We start from the raw sequence: 23,101 nt of genomic DNA, 5'->3' as shown, positions 1-23,101 counted from the left end.
GTGGTCTGGGGCCGCCTGAGAGTGGCGACCCCCCCCCCCCAGCTGTCTGGTCTCTTCGGGTCTCCCGGATTATGCGGTTTTAAAGGTTTCCCAGTGCTTTTTCGCCGAATTAAATCGGAGCGAAAAAGCCCGGCAGCCATTCCAAACTCGCACATGCGCAAAATAAACTACAAACCAGCTCCGTAGCCATTCCTCAAAGGAAGTACTTGGTCACAAAAACACAATTCCCCCCCCCCCCCAGCTTCGCTATATTCATGTCTGCTTAATGTAAAAAAAAAAAGAGTAAATAATCAATCTATAAGCAATTAGTTTATATTCAGACCCATTATTTGCTCAACCTTTCTTTAATTAAAGTCATACCCTTGGCTGGATATGCTGGGATTTGTAAACCCAGCACAACTGGATTCAATTCATTGTTGAATGCTGCCATAACTGAAGTTTATAGTCACAACTGATATTGAGATTAGGGTTTGCTGACAACACTACATGGCTATCAAGAGTGATGCTTTATTTGATGCAGGTTTAAACTGCTTTTTTTGTGGATAAGAATGATTATTATGAATCATTATTCACTAAAAAAATCTCCTACATGTTAGAAAAGATAGACATTTGCACCATTCCACATCCATGAAAACAGTAATTTTGATAAGGTTGTGTTCTTCCTAAATATCACTTTTCTTTGGATAATGCTCCCTCTTCTGGACTAGCACTGCCAGTGCTGCTGTTTTCACTACACATATACTATACATGTGTATTCTTTGAGAATACAGTAGTGTTACTTTTCCTCTGGAAATTATTATGCTGACATATTAGCAATGAAATGAAATAAACTGAAGACAAGAAAGTGATGTTACCAACAACCTTGGCAACAATTTATTAATATAAAATACATTACGTTTGATTCAATTAGGCCAATAAGCATTTTCTCTGAAATATTCATTTTGTTTCTTATACACCAAGAACTGATGTACTGGAGTTCTTTTTTTTCCCCATGGCAACCACAAACATAGGACACTCAACATTTTCTGCCATAGGAAAAAGAAAAAAATATACCTTCTTTTTTAGATATAGAAGTACCTTGACTGAGATGCCCAATACATGTCTTTGAAATGCACATCCAATTCTGTAGACTGTCTTGTAGTTCTGGAAAGCAACCACCTTTGTCCAAAAATTATATATATATATCACGTTTGCTCAGAGATGCTGTTTGGGGCAGTCCCTGGCACTTTACTTGATGCTGACGTTTCAGCAGTCCTTGGAGCCTGCTTTGGGAGACGGATAGGCACATAGACATTGGAAGCACAGTGTTCCTTAAGGTATTCTCCACCTTTCTCTTCGTAATCTTTCCTAGTTATCCAGCCTTCTTCACGGTTCATGTACTCCAGTGCCCAGTCCCGAGCTCCATGCCATGCATCAAGAACAGGATTAGAAGCAAGGTGCACCTGCATGGCAACAAAAATATCACACCATAGAGATCATTTATAAGCAAAACTATTCGGTAGAAATAATTTCAAGGATTGTCTTTTCTTGAATGAAATGTCTGCTTCTTAAGATGAACTTGGAAGGGACAGATAAGTTCTCATGAGAATGGCTCTTTATGAATTTTTCAGTCTTCACTTTTCTAGGGAGGTATCTATGGGATTCCCCTCTTAGGGAATATTTTTATGGAATTTTTTTCCTTCTGAAATATGTGCTTATGTTCCTGCAAATATAACAGGTTTCTATGGCATGGATTTTTAACATTCCATCATTTATACAACTGCATTTTTATTATTTGTGTACTTATCAGTTGCTGTATGCACACTGGTAAATAGGAAAGTAGGATATAATTAAAAGCAAATGTTTCAAATCTTCTGAAAATAAAATTATCTTGTTGAATAAAATCAAAGGTCCATCTGTTTCCTCAGGTAGCCAACTGAATTTTTTTAGGAAGCATACTCCCAGTAACTGTATTAATAGCAGACTAGAGTCACATCTTGGTGAGATCGTTGGCACATAAATTACATAAATAATATCACACAAAAGCTGAGCATAACTTGATGGTGGAACGCTGAATATTTCAATATATATAAAACTTTTGAAATTTCCCCTTCAATTGGCAAAGACAATACCCTACCTGAAAGGATGATTGGAATGGCCTCATTTCAAGCAATTCTTTCTGGATTCTTTCTTTCATTCCAGGATACATCACATTTCCACCAGTGAGGAAGACATTCTGGACAAGCTTTTCCTGTTGATCTTTAGAATATCTTAAAAAAGAAACAAAAACCAATCCTGTTATTAAAACATTTAAGGCTTTTTTTTTGTTTGACTATTGACACGGGAATCTGCCAGTGTATAAGCAATAGCTTAGTTCCCTTTCCCCTGAAGTATTTTACCTATGGTACATATCTCAACAAGCTAAACCACCCTCCATAACCTAGGTTTTTCAGATGTTTATGTGAAGCTCATGTATTATTGCTGAAAATTCAGGAAGTTAAAGGGCGCCCAGATTGGCTTAAACTTCAAAGATTTCCAGAGTATAAAGCTGTGAAGTGCAATGCTTAGAATTCGAAGATTAAAAAAGGCACTAAAGAGCATGTAAGGGTGCAACATGGCACTCATCTGCACCTCCTTAAAGTAATCAGATCTTAGGATCCTTGTGGCTATTCTCTGTGGCACTCTTGTGGCATACTTCATTCCATGTTTGCTACAAATATTGATTCTCAACTCTTAGCCCTACAAGTATTTTTTAAAATCAAGGTTTGATTTTTTTTCTCCTAATTTATAAAATCTTCCCAGATGATAAAAGCTTCTGTAAATTAATGGTATGAGAAGAATAAAATTCACAGATATTTTCAAAATCACTATATAAGAAACTCACTGTTATCAGTCTTTGATCAGATAATTGTTGAACTCTGATGAAAAATTAATTAAAATATTTTTTTTTACTAAACTGGAAAATAATAATAATGTATTCTTCGTCAGCTGCAATGGCAACTAACAACTATAAATGGATGTAGCGAATTTCAGATTTCAACTCTTCCCCATTCTTCCCCTGCTTTCCTTACTTAAAAGAATGGTGTGCCTGAGATTGTTGTATCTGTCATTTTTTTCGTGTAGCATTAATCCACTTCTAGCACAACTTTTAAACACAGTTACTATGACAGCAACACACTGACCAGCGTTTTCTACAGTTACACAAGAGCAGGGTGTCACCGAATGTGTCAAGTATATAGTTCTATACCACTCTTATATATTTTCTTGGAAATGTGCTCCATGTAATGTTTACAACAAATATAGTAATCCACAATGCTTTGTTTAATGTGTAACTTGGCTTTCTCAGAACCTGCAAATGCAAACCCTCTTCTCTTATTTAAAAAAAAATAGTATGAAGGCTAATCTGAAAACAAATAAGTAAAAAAACACCCTTTATTTACCTGTCCAGGACAAGCTGCATGGTTTCTGCTATCCCAGCCTGTTCTTCTCCTATTAGGGATGGCTGAAAGACAATTTCAGGAACTCGGATTCTTTCTGTGCCAAGAAAGAGCTGATGATACTCTGCCAGATTAAACACGGGCTGTAAAAACATGGATTCAGGAGAGCAATGCGTTAGAACAGGGGTGTCAAACTCAATTTCATTGAGGGCCGCATCAGGGTGGTGTTTGACCTCGGAAGGCTGGGGGTGGCCATGGTGAGTGTGGCCAGCTCGACATCACTTATGTCAGGGAACCTGTGGTGCCAAGTGCTAAGGTAGGACTTCCCTGAGACCCTCCCTCACTCTCATTATAATCTCTTTCGTTTCCTTTTTCTCCCCTTCCCTCTTCATTCTTTCTTCCACCTTCCCCTCTTTCCTTATTTTTCCTTCCTTGCTCATCTTTCCTTCTTTCTCTTTTTCTCTGCCAGTGAAAAACGGAGCCCGGGGGCAGGGGGCTGTTTCCAGACCAGCCCCGCAGGCCAGATCTAAGCAACCCATGGGCTGAATCCGGCCTGCGGGCCTTGAGTTTGACTTTAGAATATACTGTCTCTTCTCAAAGCACTTTATCAGAGTTAAAATTTGGATTGGTCAAGCTCCAATGTATTTTATCTCCTTCCCTCACACATGTGAGATTTTCTTTTTGCAGTGCAGCCTTTTTGCAGTCATAGCCATTCCACCTGATGGCAAAAGGGGAGATTTGAAAAACACAATCCCACTGCACTGGACTGAGCTGCTTGGCTTCTCTTTGACAACTGTTCCCTTCTGTGGCTTTCTTCCTAGTCATTTGGGATGTTGTAAAGAGCCAGGCCTTCTTTCTGTATGTCCCACACATGCTATGGTCCTCTTTTTTCTCATTGTTTCTATATTTGCAGGAAAGAATGATTTTTAAAATGTCTGTTGTGGTACTGTAGAAATAAATAGTTGAAACTGGGGCTTCTACACAAGATAATAATTTATCCATAACTTCATTAGCATATTTAACTGTACTTATAATTATATACCACTAAGAATTTTAAAAATTAACTTAAATTGTTAAATTGAATTATTTCATTTTGGCTCCTATCAAAAGATCAAATTTCCCTTATAGGACAAGATGATTCATCTGTTGTGATAATGATGATGTTATAGTTCATCTGTTTGCTCTACTTTCCAAGGCATTGATAGGATAAACTATGTTGCAGGCTTGTTTCTGAGTTGTGCAGTACAGTAATTTAATAAAATGACTGAAATAATTTGTTGAAAAGAAAATTGCGAAACTTTACCATGTGAACATTTCTACTATTTTAATTGTAAGCCTGTATAAGGTATTTACATAACTAGAAAATTAGATATAACAATGACATAAATATTTCTTGTCTGGCAACAAAAAATTACTCAGCAGCATGGATTACAGTAATTGAATCAAGACTACAGGTACTAGAACTGGTCTTATAGCTTAAAAACTGCATATAGGAATATCACTCTCTTATTTGGCAAATTAGGACAGATTTCTTTAAAATTATCTTTCAAATAGCAATACAAATAAATATAACACAGCAAGTGTGATCCAAAAGCAATCAGATATGCTACACCTGGATTGTACTGACAAGATCTGGTTTGTAACACAAAAGCTATGGCTAAATCTTAATACTATTTAGATGAATTGCAATGTCCACAAAGGCATTCTGGCTATATATTAAGTGAGTCCAGTATATTTGAAGAACAGTAAGTTGGGAAAAGGCAATTTCAATCCATATTGTTAGAATTAATATTGCATGATTTTAATTTCTCCCTTGCTTACCAGTTTAAGCGGAAATTTTCATAGGTGAAATCCTATATGTTTTGCCATTTGGAAGTTAACAGCTGAGTGACAAACAGAAATTCACTGTGCGTTTTATACAGCATTTAAAACATAGAATTGCAACCTCTGAAATCCTGACATGCAGGAAAAATACTGTAGTTAATAATGCTAATGCCACTGTAATAACTAAGGTAAAGTTACACCTAATGAATTTCTGATTGCTACACACAACATTTGTGCCCCTTCAACTGAAACTGAATAACCCATTTGCCTCATGACGTCCAAGGCTAAAAATGGTAAAACACAAACAGCAATACTGTGACCTAAAAGTATTGCAGTTAAAAGAAGCAAAATGAAGGTGATCCTACTCAGACAGAAACAATCACAACAAGACTGCTGAAGGGCAAAGGCCTATGAGGGGAATAGATCCAACCTATCCCAGAAACAAGAAATTAAATGATATGGTTGTCTTCTATTTTCGAGGTATCTTTGTCTATCAGATCCCTTTTCACTCCAGAAATAAAGATTAAAAAAGGTAGAGGAAACTGAAACTGGATTATCTCTCCCCCTCCCCCCAAAAAATCATTATTTTTTAACGGAATGAGAAAAATCATGCATCATAACAATATTAAACAGCATTATTTATATTAGTACTGAAATAACAAAGGATACTAATTTCTCACTGAACTGCTTTCTTTTCCTCACAGCATCTGCTTCTACTTCCTGACTTTTTGACACTTTTCCCCTTGGCAGGAACACACATATGTAATTAGGATGTTTCCCAGTACTTCCTTCATATCAGACACCACTTGTAACCTCTGGATTTCACAGTTGTTTTAGGTTAAATTATTACAGGAAATCCCCTTTGTCTTCCATGTTCACCAGTCAGGACCCCAAAATACTCATCAACCATGTCATAACATAACAAACATGGTTAAACCTAGTTGTAGAAGGCATTGCTGCCTTGACACTTCCAGCTCTGATTTCAATTGCATACAAGTGGATTGCAATAAAAGAAAATAGCAGATGAATTGCTTTCTTAAAAAAAGATTGTAAATATGATTGAGGCAACACTTCTGCTTATCTTCCCCCATCCCATCCCTGGCACAGCAGAGATTGGAGAGAGATTTCAAGAGAGTAAAGCTGTTTCGTCTTCTACATATTGAGAGCAATGCAATCGCATGAGCAGCAGGAAAGTTTCGGGTAAAGGAGATATTTATCTATAGCAATCACACATACCCCAAACAAAAAAATGGCAGAGGAAGAGATTCTAGTAAAATACTGTAAGCTGTTTGCTCTTCTAAACATCAAGAGCAATGCAATAGGGTCAGCAGCCCAAGGTTTGGAACCATGGGTGTGCTATACAAAAAGCTCACAATACCCTTTCCTGCTGCCAGTGCAATCACACTCTGGTGGTGGTGAAGGGTCAGGCAACAAAGAGTTTGCATACAGAAATCACTTGCTTTCCCCCTCTCCCCTCTTACGGAGCAGAGAGATTGGAGGGAAAAAAAGATTTCAAGAGAGTAATGAAAATTGCATAAGTGCCTGCAGCTCCCAGCCCTACCAATACGATTGTGTTGCCTTCAATGTGTAAAAGAATCAAGCCACTTACTGTGTTGCAATTCCTATATGTCCAAGCAACATGGAGTGGGAAGTGGGGGGGATCCAAATGTCAGGCATGGGGCAATGCAGACTGACTGTAATGGTTATAATGTGACTGAGGAACATTGTGAAGCTCATAAATGGGCTACATAGTTATTTTTTTCAGCATCCTCATAACTTTGAATGGTTGCCAAATAAATGGTGGGTAAGAGGAGTACCTATACTGCATTTGGAGCTCAATGAACTGAATATTACCATAGCAAGATGGAGGCCACTGCTTTGACGAAGTCAGCAGAAGGACTGCACTGGACCTGTGACCAAAAAGCCTGTGAAGTCCTAAAGTCAGCAGTTCTTGTGAAAGGTAAAATACAAATCAGATTTAATTCTCCTTTAGCAAAGAAACCTAACTTTGGACTAGTCTCAACCCAATCCAATTCACAGAACTGTTATTATGGGGAAAGCAGAAGGAACAAGTATTATGCATGTTGCCTTAACCTGTACAAAATTAAGGTGGAATATAAACGAAATATATGCCAAAAACACACCTTTGCTGCTTAGGAGCAGCTGTGGAAAGGGTGAGAACTTTCAGCCTGGGTGGATCTTTCTTTCTTTCTTTCTTTCTTTCTTTCTTTCTTTCTTTCTTTTCCTTCTTCCTTCCTTTCTTTCTTCCTCCCTTCTTCTTTCTTTCTTCTCCCTCTCTCTTTTTCTAATATGTTTACATATTTTTGTCTTGTCTTTATTACTTTGTAAGTAATTCAGGGCAGTGAACATACATACTACTACTTCCTCCTCTTATTTTCCCCATAACAACTCTGTGACGTGGGGTGAGCTGAGAGAGATTGACTGACCCAAGGTCAGTCAGCTGGCTTTCATGCCTAAGGCAAGATTAGAACTCACCATCTCCCATTTTCTGGATCAGCATCCTCACCACTATACCAAACTGTTTTTGAAACAGCCAGGCTGTTTTGAGGTTTAACAATTTCTTCTTATTTCCTATGAAATTTCCATATGTAAAGATGTAGAGAAAGAAATCCACAAAGAAGCCACTTTATTGTCCAACAATAAAGCTCAAGAAAAGGATGTCTACTGCCTTGACTGCAATCCCCCCCCCCACAACTTTAATACCAGGAAATAAGGTAATTGTTTTCTGGAGGAGAGGCTGTAGAATGCATGAATAAAAAGGTTCATTCATTCTTCAGCTGTGACTAAACTGCTGAATGTGAAAAACCATTCTTCCAATGCAATTGGGTTTTTAAAAACTTCTACTGCCAGACAAACAGAGGTTTTTAAAAACTCTAACTGCCACATAGATATCAAAAAAGAAAACCACAAATAAGTCCAGACAAACTTTCAAAGGTCAGAAGATGCCCTTAGTTTTTAAGATGCCCTTAAAAACATAGTGAATTGGATATCAAATGAACAAGGCTGGAAGTCTGGAGATGGTTTGTTGATTTTAAAAAAAATCACTGGTAGTTTTGTAGGAGCTTATAATATAAATTTTGAGTGTACCAATTTCCAAGAGCAGGAAACTATGACAGTGATTTTCAGAAGCAGTAATCAGAAATGGCTGTGGTATCTCTAATTCAGCAGTTGCATTCAGCCTATTAACAGTCATAGCCTATTTACCCATGAACTACAGTTATTCCATTGACCTCATTATTAGATTTTTATTCTGCCTTTTTATATGTAACTCAAGCTGGCAAGCATACCTATTCTTCTGCCTCCTTTTTTCCCAAAGTTACCCATCTGGCTTTCATGGCTAAGGCAGGCCTAGAATTCACATTTCCTGCTTTCCAGGAGAGCACCTTAACCACACCACCAAGCTTTTAACAAAATAGGCACACAGTTTGTGATCTAGCAATGTTCTCTTTATTTCCCAGAATGGTTGACCTAGAACTTCTTTTAGATGGATCATATAGAGCTATGATGGTGAACCTATGGCACGAGTGCCTGAAGTGGCACATGGAGCCATGTTGCCTGGCATGCACAATGTTACCGGTTCCTTTTCTGGATTTCTGGCGACGATCAGCTGGACCTTGTGCCAGAAACCAGAAGAGCTGATCATTTTCCAGTGTGAACATGCACGCCAGCCAGCTGACTGGCATGTGCGCAACAGTAACCGGAAAATTTGCTGGCCGGCACACATGTATGTGCCAGAAACCAGAAGTACATTTTCTGGTGTGCACAAGCCCCCTGTGTAGCTCCTCTTCCTGGTCGTGGGCTAGACGAGCGCATGCAAAGTGCTCCCTTTTTGGCACTTGGTGCCACATGCACACGCTCTTACGTTCTTTTCGGCACCAAGTGCCAAAAAGCTTCGACATGATTGATATAGAGGTTCATTTAAAGAAAATTTCAGAGTTTAATAGAATTTATTTTCAGCACAGAGAACTGAAATTTCAGCTTTGTATCGATAGGATTTAGAAAGCCAGGAAGCATTTCTTACCAAACACAATCTCAGTTTGTCAATTATATAATTTTAGATTATGACAGTTCCAACTTTACTATGAAGAGAAAAAAAACCCATCCAACATTATCCTCCCTCCCTTCTCCCTCCCTCTCTCTCTCTCTTCAACTTATTTACTATCCATTTTTTCCAACCTAACTGACTGGGTTTCAGAAAGCAAATAAACAAACATTTATCTGAAATTGAGATTATGTCCATTTAAAAAACAAACCTGTACTGTAGTAACTGGTTTTTCAACTTCAGGTTGTTCCTCAGCAAATAACGGCTCAAAATCATTCACACTTTCTACATCTTCCATGGATTGTTCGCTGGCCAATGGATCAAAGTCAGGAATCTTGGAAGAAAAAATATTAGAAGTTATTTCAAGAAACACAAAACACATAAGGTAGAATAAATATGTTATGTTGTAAAAGGTGTTGTAACCAATTAACCAACCAATGTTTTTTTTTCTGAAAGATGCAAATATTCTTAAAATTCCAAATTAAATAAATCATATTTCTTTCAGAGTGAAGTTCACACTAAAGCCTTTGAAAGCAAGTTTTTAAATTTCTAATCATTTTAAATGGACAAGTTTGATATTCCAGCAATATTCCTCTGTTTCAAACTGTGGTCATTTCATTTCAAGCAGTCTCTAATAGGGTTAACCAAATTTTCAAGATGCCTCAGGGCTGTCATATTTTTAAACTCACCAGTAAACTCATCAAATGTTTCATCCTCATTCCTGTTAACCCAACCTTGTTAAATAAACAAATCAAGTTTCGAATGTGAGAAAATTGGTAATTTCAGCTGCAACAGTTTTTACTTTATTTTTATATCATGTTTAAAAATCGACCATTTCTCTCATAGAGCGACTGTGGAAGTTACCACCCCAAAGGACAACACAAAATAACTGCTAAATTGAAAGAACACGTATGAACTCACATACATAGTAACTAAAGGTATCATCAAGTAAAAATTACCTAGTTACTAGATTAGGTTTTAAATCTATGGTTGATTATTTAAAAATGGTATTATGCAACACTGGGGTTGGGAATTACATTCCAATAATGTATTTTTTTTCCAATTGGACTCCAAATATACTATTATTAAAGGTGGCAAATATGAAAAAAGTAATTCTCACAGCTTAAAATAAAAATTTACATATAGATATTAAACATTCCTTTGTATGTAAGCAAAATGCATGCATTAAATATATTGCTTGAAAGATGTAATTATCTTCAAATCATAACTCTTTCCCCCCAAAGATGTGCAGAAAAATGTTCAAGGAAACAAATCTATATAGCAACAGTAATAAAGGAATTTAGCTACCATGAAAAACAGAGGCTCAGAATGAAGCCTGCAAAGATGTTAACTACCCATGAATATCCACGTACATTTATGTTCATGGTCACATCCTGCTTTTTTCTACTCTTTTTGCCATAACTTGACATAATAGTTCTAGCAATTGCATGATTCTAAATCCAGCAAGAATCCTTGTACACACAGATCATTTTATAAGGTTCAGTGATGGCAATTCTGCTAAGTATACTTATTGAACTAAATATCTCAGAATTAGTAGAGCGTGTATGTACCTACTTTGTTACCATTTCCTCAATCATTACTACAAGATATGTTCTAATATGCACCTGTTTCAGTGTCCTGAGCTTTTTTTGATAGTGAAACATGAGTGGTTGAGGAACAATAGTAAAAAGAAAAACTTGTCACACTTCCAACTTAAACAGGCGTTATCTTCTGACCCTTTGGCCTTAGGTAGGCATTATTTAATCTGTGAATATGAATCAGTTTTTCCTGAAGAATGCAAAAGCAAAGTTGTGTAAATAGATAGGGCTATTAAGAACTGGGATTAGAAAACATGAAAATTTTAACTTGTGTTGCTTATATTTTTCCAGCTTGCATTCCGTACTATGCAAGTCTGTTCAATCTTCATGGGTTTCTTTTTGGTTGGTTATTTTAGGAAAGAACATTTCTCCCCCTTACAATTTCCCCCTCCCCCCACAAAACTCTATAAGCCTACTTGTTTTTCAGAAAAATGTTATTGAGTATCATCATCTTGTCATGCTGCAAATGACTTAAGAACAGAATTAAAAATGGGAAGACAAAGTAAGAGACAGAAATGTGTACACTTGTGTGAAGTTGCAGTACAACCAAGAGAACAAAGTCATGAAACTGTTTCCCAAATATTGATTCCCATGTATGATACCTCTGGCTTACTGTCCACAACATCCACTTCAACACTAACTTCTGCCTGGAGGATTTTCTGCTTTGTTTGCTCAATGGCCAAACTTAGCTTGTGGATATAAGACTGGAGTTCCTCAGCAGAGTCCATGTTAAGTTCCATCAAACCTTTGTGAAACTGATCCACCTGACCATCTTCTAGCAGTTCCTACAAAAGGAAGCATTAAAAAGAATGTACTTTTATTAACCTGATACAAATTGCTAGCCTCTGCTGTTTGGAAAAGAGAACCAAATTTATTCCTAAACTAGCTGTACCCAGCCACATGTTGCTGTAACCCAGTCTGGGTGTAGTGGGGCGGCAGGTGGTTGCTGCCGTTGGTCAGGACTCAGGGCTGCTGGGCTGGGCAAGGCTGGTTGGGGGAGACGGCGCCAGGGCTGTCGGCCTCGTGGAAGTTGTTGAGCATCTCCTCGGAGGAGCTGTGCTCAGGCTCCCCCAAGTCGGTGGCCCAGGAGAGTGAGACGTCCAGGATCTCGGAGGAGAAGTCCTCGGTGTGCCTCCTCACAGGGCACCCAGGGCCGCCCCAGCCCCACTACACCTCAGGCTGACACCGCTGCCACTGCCCTGTCAGAGCCGCCTTGGCGAGGCCGTAGCTGCCTCGCTGTGAGGGGGGGTGGAAAGCATGCGCAGCCAGCCGGGTTGAGGAGACGCTCCGCCTCCGCCTCCTCTGGAGCTCCGCTGGGCTGGCCAGGGGTAGGCTGGCTTGAGGGCGGGGGGGAGGCGGCCGAGGAATGGTGCAGGTGGCGCCCTGCCGCAGACAGCAAAGGCCCGGCGGGAGAGAAGGGGAGAGAGGGGAGGCCGAAGGGCTTTGGCTCCCCTTGGCGGAAATGGCCGAAGCTCGTCAGAGGAGGGGTGGAAAGGGGAAAGGGTGCAGCCGCAGGCCATCCACACATATAAAGGGACCGTCGGGACGAAGCTGGAGAGAGGCCAAAGTGTTCAATGTCCAGCCCCACTTAGACTGAATGGATGTTGTGTAATTTTAACAATTGTATTTTTACTTTTAAATTTTAAATACTTTTTTATCTGTCTGTAAGCCGCCCAGAGTCCCAAGGGGGTGGGCGGCATACAAATTTTATTAAATTGAAATTGAAATTGAATTCTGAATATACTATACTCACTAAATGAACGCTATGGTAAACGACACAGCTTAATTCCAACGCAATGTCACACAAAATAATTAAATCAAAATGAAAATAAATTGAAATCTATGAAAATTCAATATAACAATGCAATCGGAAACATTGAAATGGAATCATGAAATATTTAGTATAGCGTATGTTGCTTTTACGTCCAGCAGATGGCGCTGGTTTTCAAAAAGCATGTTTTTAGCAATAGCAATAGCAATAGCAGTAGACTTATATACCGCTTCATAGGCCTTTCAGGCCTCTCTAAGCGGTTTACAGAGAGTCAGCATATTGCCCCCAACAATCTGGGTCCTCATTTTACCCACCTCGGAAGGATGGAAGGCTGAGTCAACCCTGAGCCGGTGAGATTTGAACCGCTGACCTGCTGATCTAGCAGTAGCCTGCAGTGCTGCATTTAACCACTGCGCCACCTTGGCTCTTTTACAAAAAATCATGTTTTTACCTGTCACAGGTGTGACATCTATATAATATACATATATAAAAACATTTGCGTATTCGAATGCAACGTTGTGTCAAAATTTCAAAGCAATCGGTGAAGAACCTTTGGAGATTAGCGATTTTGAACAAACAACCATTACATTTTTATTTATATAGATAAGCCACTTGTTATTTCCTGGCAACTGTTTAACGTCTTTCATTCCTTCACTGAAATTAATATGAAAATGACCCTCTGTGAACAAATATTTCACTGAGAATACAATTCCAAGAATAATCCTCCCCCAGCTTCTCATTTTTCACTTCCTCCAAACTAAAACTACAACTCCAGCAATGCATGGAGTTACCTGAACATAAAGAAGCCTCTCCAGTCTCTCTTGATCCAACTGAAGCTTTTCTTCTCGACGGCGAGCATTAAGTTCCTGAAGCCGTCGAAGTTGTTGCTGCCGTCGCTCTTGCTTCTCCTCAGACGTGACAGTACTCCCGAGGAGCTTATTTGAAAAAGGCAGCTGCATCTTATGCACATTGTTCTCATAGTATTCAGGTGATCTCCACTTTTGCATCTCTGTTCAAATCATAGTAATGGTTTTTGCTCAGAAAAATCATAGTAATAGTTTTTGCTCAATACACTCCTATTCAAATGCTCTGAGAAATTAAGAAAAAGCAATGTAGGATATGGGAGGGGGGAGGGAGAAAACTAATTTCCACCTGATATTTAATAAATAAATTGCCTGCTGTGGGAAAACCTACATGGTTTTTATGGTATTGCACCAATCTACATGAACGAAGAAACAAGAAGAAACTGTATTTATCTAATGCCAGAAAACAGAAATTAGAAAACAGAAACTGCAGGGGAAAGTAGTATTTTCTGAGAAAATTCCAGTGCAAAAACCAAGATGCCAGAAAATGCAAACGCATACATTAATGAAACTTAACAATCATATGATCAAAATTGGGGAAGCAACTCTTCTCATTTTCTTTATAAAATGGCCTTTGTAAAGCCGTTGAGTCAGATTGTGTGATACGTTCAACTTCAACAATTTAGGATCTAACTACCTGGTTCTTCTTAGATCTCAAATAAAGATCTAAGAGGTCACAATTAGGTTCTCCTGTTGATTTCAAGGGAATCAAATATGGATCTAGCCCACTGTGCTTTATTTTTATTCTTGGTGTAGTGCACATTTCTGGGCAGTTCACAAACCTAAACCAGAGATTAGCAACATCATAAATAAATAGCATGACACTGATAAAAAGCAATTCAAAATTTTAAAAAAGCATGCTGCCAAACAGATGGTAGAAAATTGCAGCAGTTAATCTCTAGAGACTTGTCAGAACGGCATGTTTTAACAGCTTTCCAATAAAGCCAAAAGTAGAGTTCAAATGGATTTTAGGGTGGGTGAAGTACTGTATTTTCTGAACTATAAGATGCATCGGTGTATAAGACGCACCAAGATTTGGAAGAGGTAAGTAAGAAAAAAAAAGGTTTTTGCCTTCCCTCAGCTCCAGCAACACTCTGCAGGGTTCAGCAGGGTTGGGGCAAGGCAAATATGTCCCTGTTTTTACAAAAAAAGGGCAAAAAATGGGCTGTTTTTTTGCAACAACAGAGGCTTTTTTTGCCTTCCCTCAGCCCCCAGCAGCACTCTGCAGGCTTCAGCAGGGTCTTTTCCCGTGTAAGATTGAGATTGTCTTGGCAACGTTTCGTCGAGGTCTCACTCACCACCCTCAGGCTGATGTTTTTGGTTTAAAGAGTGGCCAGAGCTGGTATATATATGGCTCTTGGCAATTTATATTTTTTCATATTGTATATTTTACAATATAAGAAAATATATCAAATCATTCATGATATACAGTAAGTTAAAGAAAAATATAAAAAATGAAGCAATCTACCCAATCCCTATATTACTATATTAATCATTTGGCTTTGTGCTTAGTCTTAAAATATAAAATCGCAACAACATAGAGCAACATGCACTATATTGACGTCTATTTTTACAATGCAAACACAGCTCTCTCTATTCATTTTTCATCTCTCTATTCACTCAAAACACATTTGTTGATTTAACCAAGAATACGTATTTATCTGCTACACCCTGTTTGCTGAACTTCCTGGATTGAAGACCCATACAAGAGTTTGTTCCAATAATTCCAGATATATGACACCAAAGCATTTTAAATGATTTTTATTCTTTAGATAAGGCTGTGGTTATTTCATCCTATTCACTGAAAATACATTGGCTGCATTTATATTAACACATCATTTATTTAACTGTTTTTTGAAATAAGCCACTGTGGTGGATTTACACAGCATGCTAGCCTGGTCCTTTAATGGAATACAACTCCAAACAAAACCAACTGTGCTCTGCCATTCAGTTCAGGAGACTCCTACAACATATTTCTATCTTTGATTAACAGGATATCAGCTTTTTGTGAAAAACTAATGCTACTAAACTATTGTTTGCAATTCTGATATTTTCCTATCTCTTTATTAATATAAAATTCACTCTATTTTTTTAAAGAATACCAAATGCTATATTTTACAAAATCAGATGACACAAAGGAAATAAAGCTATATAATGTTAACAGCAATGCCTTACCTTCTTTATAATCTTCTGCGATATAGCTGTGCTCATGGAGTATTTCTTCCACACGGCTAAGTGTGATGGCAGCAAAATGCCCTGGATATTTCAGTTGCAGGAGACGCTGGAGATAAAGAGCTGCCTGGCATCCTCCAAGATTTATGCGCTTACAGTGTCGTGCATCTAACCTAACATTTTACAAAAATGGAGGAAAAATTAGGCTGTATGGAACAGTTTCATTCTCTCTATCTGAACCCAAGTTCTATAGACTTTTCAAGTAGCCATTTATGTCATGTCCACAATCGATATTATCATCAATATTGGTTAGTTTTCACTCACGTAGTGAAAGCTCTTAATCTTTATTACTTGTGGATACAGAATTAAAATATCCCAATTCACAAAAAAAACCCAAATGCTTAAACTAAAAATTATCCAAGAGAGAGAAGCCAATTGAATAAAAGAAAGACATATTTAATCCACTCCCAAAGGCTACACAAGAGATTTAAGGCAACCAAGAAGATGGATTGATTTGGTTCCCACTCTCTGGCAGAGTATTAAATTGGGTGAAAAATGATAAGCAGCCAGAGTAAGTAATACTGAACAGAAGAATGAAAATTAATTTCTTCTATAGTTATTTTTAACTGCCATATTTTGTGCAATCTGAGATTTTAGCACAATAGATTATTAAAATCAAGGTTGCACATCATAAATATACAAACTAAAAAACTAAATAACCATAGTATTCTTTAAACAAAGACATTGCTAACCTCCAAAATTACATGTAAAATAGTAGTAGTACTCAGAACACTGTTCAATAAATTTCAATGGCTACATTATGCAACACACCAAGGCAAAACCATAGAAACCATTATCTTTAACAGAATACAGGTGAAACTCAAAAAAGTTCATTTATTTCAGTAATGCAACTGAAAAGGTGGAACTAATATATAAGATAGACTCATTACATGCAAAGCAAGATAGCTCAAGCCATGATTTGTCATAATTGTGATGATTATGGCTTACAGCTCATGAAAACCCCAAATCCACAATCTTAGAAAATTAGAATATTGTGAAAAGGTGCAATATTCTAGGCTCAAAGTGTCCCACTCTAAGCAGCTAATTAAGCCATAACACCTGCAAAGGGTTCCTGAGCCTTTAAATGGTCTCTCTGTCTGGTTCAGTAGGAATCACAATCATGGGAAAAACTGCTGACCTGACAGTTGTGCAGAAAACCATCATTGACACCCTCCATAAGGAGGGAAAGCCTCAAAAGGTAATTGCAAAAAAACTGGATGTTCCCAAAGTGCTGTATCAAAGCACATTAATAGAATGTTATGTGGAAGGGAAAAGTGTGGAAGAAAAAAGTGTACAAGCAGCAGGGATGACCGCAGCCTGGAGAGGATTGTCAGGAAAAGGCCATTCAAAAGTGTTGGGGACTTCATCCCATAGAGAATCTATGGGGCATTGCCAAGAGAAAGATGAGAGACATGAGACCGAACAATGCAGAAGAGCTGAAAGCCGCTATTGAAGCATCCTGGTCTTCCATAACACCTCAGCAGTGCCACAGGCTGATAGCTTCCATGCCATGCCATGGAAGTCAGTAATTGATGCAAAAGGGGCCCAAACCAAGTACTGAGTACATATGCATGCTTATACTTTTCAGAGGTCCAATATTGTTCTATGTACAATCCTTGTTTTATTGATTGCATGTAATATTCTAATTTTCTGAGATTGTGGATTTGGGGTTTTCATGAGCTATAAGCCATAATCATCACAATTATGACAAATCATGGCTTGAACTATCTTGCTTTGCATGTAATGAGTCTCATATATTAGTTTCACCTTTTAAGTTGCATTACTGAAATAAATGAACTTTTGCACGATATTACCTGTATACTGCAAATAAAGTAACTAATTACAAGAGAGCTCCAAATAGATAAACTGGCTCTTTAGTTATATACTTCCACTGAGATGAGAACATTCTCTAACATGCAGATTTCATTCTTATCTATTGCATATTTAAGATTGCTCATTTCTAATTAAACCTAAATTGCTCACATAGGCCTGTCTAGGGTTTTTCCATTACTTCCCTGAAATGAGATGAAAAAAAAGACATTGTTTCAACTTGTCAACACATTCTTCTAATTTATGTAAGTAGGATCATGTAGATTGGGGAACAACAACAATTGTCACCCTTCAATATACTGCTGGGGTCAAAGGCATCACATTCCTGCCCCACCCCCCAGCATACAAAATAAAACATGCTAACCTTTCACACTTCCTGTAGAACTGATCTCACGCCCAAGTTCCAATGAGGAATATAATAATGAAAAGCATCTTAACTAATTCTATCAAAAATCAATGAAAGAATTCAGGAGGAATGGCTCCTGTCCATTCTTCAGTGAAAGTTCTTTGTCAAAGCACCTACTATCCCAAACCCAGGCCAGAACTTTAAATTGTACACACACATACAAAATGGTAATTATTCAGTAACTTATAAAAAAATACTATTAGTAATTGGTAAACAGGGTATAACTCACCTGCCATCTAAGACTGGTAAAATATGAGTACAGTGGTATCCAGAAGAAACTATGAGCCCACTGCAAGGCCATCCTTGTCTTTTGTTATGATAGAAACTGTACAAGCTGTCCACACCATAAGAAACCTTTGGGACCTGGTAACATTCAAATAGGAGCTCTGACATCATTTGCCTTGAATAGAGAGGGTTGCAGACAGCCTCTGTTATCACAATTGGATGGTCAACACAGCCCTATAACAAAATTAAGACAAGAAGTGACAATCTGTGAGTCCTCAACAAAACACTTTAAGAAGATCAATATACCGTATTTTTGGAGTATAAGACGCACCAAGGTTTTGAAGATGCAAATTAAAAAAAAAAGTTTTTACACTCTGCAAACCTGCCAAAAACGGCCAATTTTTTCTCAAAAACAGCCCTGTTTTTTTTTAAATGGCATGAACAGCCCTTAGGAGGCTTATAGAGTGGTGGGGGGGGGGATGAGCAAAAAACGCTCTGTTTTTTGTAAAAAAAAGTGGGGGGCATTAGGAAGCTTGTAGAGTGCTTCTGGGGGCTGGCAAAATTGAGCAAAAAGCAGCCAATTTTTTGCTCATTTCTGCCCTCCCCAGCCCCCAGGAGCTCTCTGAAAGCCTTCTACAAGCTGTACATGGCCATTTTGGTGAAGGGGGTGGGGTTTCAGGAGGCAAAAAAATGCTGTATTGTATTCAGTGTATAAGACACATCCAGATTTTCAGCCTCTTTTTGGAGGGAAAAAGGTGCGTCTTATACTACGAAAAATATGGTAGCTATACTCATAAATAGGGATAGTGAAGAGAGATGAAATGATGTCTACATTGTAACTTCATCAAATGACATGACAGACATACGTACATCAGATTGCATGATGCATATATCACCATGCTGATGTTTACTACAAATTTACTGATATTTATTACAAATTGCTGCAAATAGAGCTTTTAAAAATTTAATTTTACATGTAGGGATATAACCTCCAACACATAGTATCTTTGATCAGTATTACTTATTACTTATGTGTTCTTCCACAGATATGCAAACTAAAATGTGTATATGTGCATTAATGAACACAGAAGGATTTTTCTAGGTGTAATCTGCATACCCGAGATTCTGTTCACCGTTCACTAAAAAGCTTAAGTACCTGTTAAATGTGCAACACTTACAAAACAAGAATTATGCTGTTCTGATACTTGGATAATGTACTCTTTCTTGGAAATAGCAATGTTTCATAATTGAACTTTTTCCCACAAAGGATCTGGACTGGTTAATTTACTCTGCAGATTAACCATGTAGAAAGCAATTTTGCAAACTGGGCATTTGTATGTTTCCATTAATTTAATCACCAGGGGAAATGCATGCATAATATAATTCTAATCTCATTCCAACTCTTTGAGAGCACATTCTTTGCCCAAGGCTTAGGTACTACTTTTGTTTTTTACAAAATAATATGGATTTGAGAGTTCAAGTGCTAGGATAACAATATGCACTTGAGCTCTCTGTAAAATATTTAATATATACCAAAAGGGAAAAAGCATTTTTTTATTTGGAAATGTCTAACACCAAAGAGTGACAATCCGGCATTTTCCACATCTTTGTGCTATCATTCCTTCTCCCTTCTCTTAGGCTCAAAATACTTCCAAAATATTTTTTTTTGTTTTATATAAATTAATAGTGATGCCAGGGTTACCCATTCTAGTCTGGCAAACCATTCTGAACATTTGACACTATCTAATGGTTACCTGATTTTTGCAGACCAGCCCTATAAGACAAGGGGTGAATGAAAACAAATGACTCCAATTTTATATGTTGCCAAAAGATTGCCATACTGGTGTACAGAAGCTCTGACACATTCTTTAGCATCTCTTCTTTCACTTCAGTGTGTGTGGGGAGGGGGAGGAGAAAAGACTGTAAGACTGTTCATGAGACAGAAATAATCACTGCACTTTAAGCAATGCCCTGATTCAATTTTTGACTGCTGATGGAATTCCTCCAAATGAAGTTCAACAATGAATGCAGATTGTTTATGATACTCTTAGCATAAATATTATGTATCACTGTAACAAAAAAAATGTAAAGATGGTGAAGAGCTGATTTATGTGACCAAAATAAAGTGGACAATCTGTTGAAGCAACCATGTTGTTATAAATGAGAAAAGTTGATGAACTAATTAAGGGCAGCTGATGAATCACTCAAAGACAAATTGTTTTCAAGTTTGGCATTTTCCAGAAATATGGAAAATATGTTTTTCAATACCAGAAAGTTCATGCAAGAGGGTTTTTTACATGCTGACAGCATAGATGAAACCTTCAACAGCTGTCAGCAATTGTCATGTTATGAAAATAAAGGTAAGGAATTTCTTCACAGCACTGTAACACCTGTGCTGTTAAAACAACATGAGCCTATTATTATGACCAGAAATAAAGTGTGTTTTTCTGGGAAATGATCATACAGTTTTATATTTGAGGAAAAAAATACAAAATCCAGGTTGCAGCAGGAAAACTCAGGTATAGGTGTTTGGAATATAGATGGTATTATTCACATGATGAAGCTTGCACCACTATGAACTTGGAGAGCTACATTGAAACATTTAATACTTTGAAACAATTCAGAAGCACAAGAATGTATGACAATGCCGTGTCTCACACCCCAAAAGCCACTCAAGAGCCATGTATGTGATGATTAAAGTGCTGGCATAGAATCCAGGCAACTTTGAGCCAATCACACTTTCTCATTCCAATTTATCCCACAGGGTTGTTGTTATTGTGGGAAAATAGAAGGCAGGAATGTTAGGGTATGTTCGCTACTTGAATTGATCAACTATAGAAAAGATAGGAATAATAATAACTGTAAAATTGCTCTCTCTGTTTAATACCATTTGCCAGTCCAGATTTGGTGCCATGCTACTTCCACCTTTTTGGAAAATGGAAAGAATAATATCTCACAGGTGTCTGACTCAAATGAAGAGACAGAAAAGGACTGTCAGGATCAGTGTGGAGTTCTTCAATGACAGTTTTAAGAAGTTTGTCCATTGTTCCTCAAAGTGTGTAGCAAATAGTGGTGATTATGTGGAAAAGTATATGGAGGTTACAAAAGAGTTCATTTATTATTTATGTATTTGTATCTCACCTTCATTATTTTTATAAATATCTAAAAACAATGAACACATCCAGCACGTTCCTCCTCCTCCTATTTTACCCACCACAAGAAGTGATTGGCCCAAAGTTACTCAGATAATCTTGATAGCTAATGCATTAACCACTAAACCAAACTGGCTCATTTCACAAATTATTTTTTATTTTTATTTATTATGTATTATTACTGTATTTATTATTATTTTATTTATTATAATGTCATATTTAAACTGAAATTTTGGAGATGGGGTATTATTTTTCATTTAAATGTAATATGTGGTCCATATATGCAAAAAATGTTCCATACATGTTTTAATGATAGTTATGCTTTTATGCCTCCTTCTTAATATATAATTCAAGGTGGTGAACATATCTTATACATAATGCACTAGTCCTTCATATCTTGAACGCACACCTGTAGGGCAGATCCCACTTCTGTATTTCTAATATTTTACTATCTATACATCCCATATCCTTCCCCCAAGAAAAGGTAATATAAGGCTTTTCTTCAGGAATATGGAAAAAGCTTTTCTTCAGGGATATGGAAGAACATTGGATTTGTTTGTTTGAGGACAGTTATTAATCTAAACCAAGTCACTAATTTATGTGTTCCAGCCTTACTGGACTTGTAGTCACTGCAGTATGAATTCTACTGAACATCAGTTGAACCACCAGGCTTGAAATTTTGGGCTTAGACAATTTAGAACTATGCAGCCTTCTGTCTGACCTGAGCATAGTACACAAAATTATCCGCTACAATGTCCTCCTACTTATCAATGACTACTTCAGCTTCAACTGCAAAAAATACACAACTCACATACAGGTTTAAGGTAAACCGCTCCAATTGCAGAAAATACGACTTCAGTAACAAGAGTTGTCAATGCCTGGAATGCACTACCTGAAACTGTGGTTTCTTCCCCAAACCCCCAAAACTTTAACCTTAGAGTATCTACTGTCACCCTCACCCCATTCCTAAGAGGTCTGTAAGAGGTGTGCATAAGCGCATCAGCTTGCCTACCGTCTCTGTCCTATTATCCCCACTTATTCGTATCAGTTAGGGAGGCAATGCTTACTCTCCCCATGCAGAAAAAAAATGTTGAGCCCCAGCGAGGCCTACGGTACAAATGTTACCACTGAACTCGTTTCCTTTATGTCCGGCTAAGTCTAGGCTAGCGCTTGCCGTTGGCATTATAACAACTTTGCCGCGAGTCCAAATTGGTTGAAAACTTCTCAACGGTCGCGGCTGAAGATCCAACGGTACCAACAGGCGAGCAACTTCTGCCTTCCTTACCTGCGAGGAGACGCCCAGGCGCTGGAAGCCGTGGTCGAAGAGCTGCTCCTGCAGCTCCATCTGAACGGGCACGTTGCGGTCAAAAGGCGAGCGGAGAAGCCATCGGAGGGGTTCGGGGCTGCCCAGATCGTTGCCCACCTGGGTTTCCGGGCCAGCGCCGCCGCGAGCTCCCCGGCTTCGAGCAACTAAGGAGCGGAACTGGAGCAAGGGCTCGCCAGGCACCGCGGCTTGCGGGCAGGCCCAGCCCAAACGCAGCTGGAACGAACCGTTATCCAGCACCAGAGGAACCGGAGCCGGCAGCCGCACCGCCGGGTGAGCTTCCAACATCGGGTCCGGGTCCCAGCGGACGTCGCGGAACGGGAACACCCCTCCGGCTGCCTCCATGGCGGGAGAAAAAGATTTGCCGCCCGTCAGGTCCCTCCCCGTCTTTTCTCCG

The 23,101-nt window shown here is 38.3% G+C and overlaps 1 protein-coding gene across 1 annotated transcript; it reads right to left on the bottom strand.

The window, feature by feature from the left end:
- Window positions 1–1,145: 1,145 nt before the first annotated feature.
- On the bottom strand, window positions 1,146–23,101 carry ACTR5 (actin related protein 5). The gene is made up of 9 exons (XM_032218671.1): window positions 22,666–23,101; window positions 18,233–18,462; window positions 15,711–15,880; window positions 13,464–13,681; window positions 11,504–11,686; window positions 9,515–9,637; window positions 3,420–3,559; window positions 2,117–2,249; window positions 1,146–1,442 (listed from the first exon to the last, which is right to left on the bottom strand). The coding sequence occupies exons 1-9, from the start codon at window positions 23,047–23,049 to the stop codon at window positions 1,185–1,187; spliced, it is 1,839 nt and encodes a 612-aa protein (XP_032074562.1). The 5' UTR covers window positions 23,050–23,101; the 3' UTR covers window positions 1,146–1,184.

The sequence above is a fragment of the Thamnophis elegans genome, chromosome 5 (genome assembly GCF_009769535.1).
Source record: "Thamnophis elegans isolate rThaEle1 chromosome 5, rThaEle1.pri, whole genome shotgun sequence".
NCBI classification, from domain to species: Eukaryota; Metazoa; Chordata; class Lepidosauria; order Squamata; family Colubridae; genus Thamnophis; species Thamnophis elegans.
This window is presented reverse-complemented; position numbering and strand designations above follow the sequence as displayed.

Bases quoted from the DNA above. Each gene is read 5' to 3' on its own strand.
- ACTR5 (XM_032218671.1), bottom strand. From the start codon at position 23,049: ATGGAGGCAGCCGGAGGGGTGTTCCCGTTCCGCGACGTCCGCTGGGAC. The intron at 18,463-22,665 runs GTAAGGAAGGCA...ATTTTGTTATAG, and splicing joins GCCTGGGCGTCTCCTCGCAG to GGCTGTGTTGACCATCCAAT. The intron at 2,250-3,419 runs GTAAATAAAGGG...TTCTTTTTTAAG, and splicing joins ATGCAGCTTGTCCTGGACAG to ATATTCTAAAGATCAACAGG.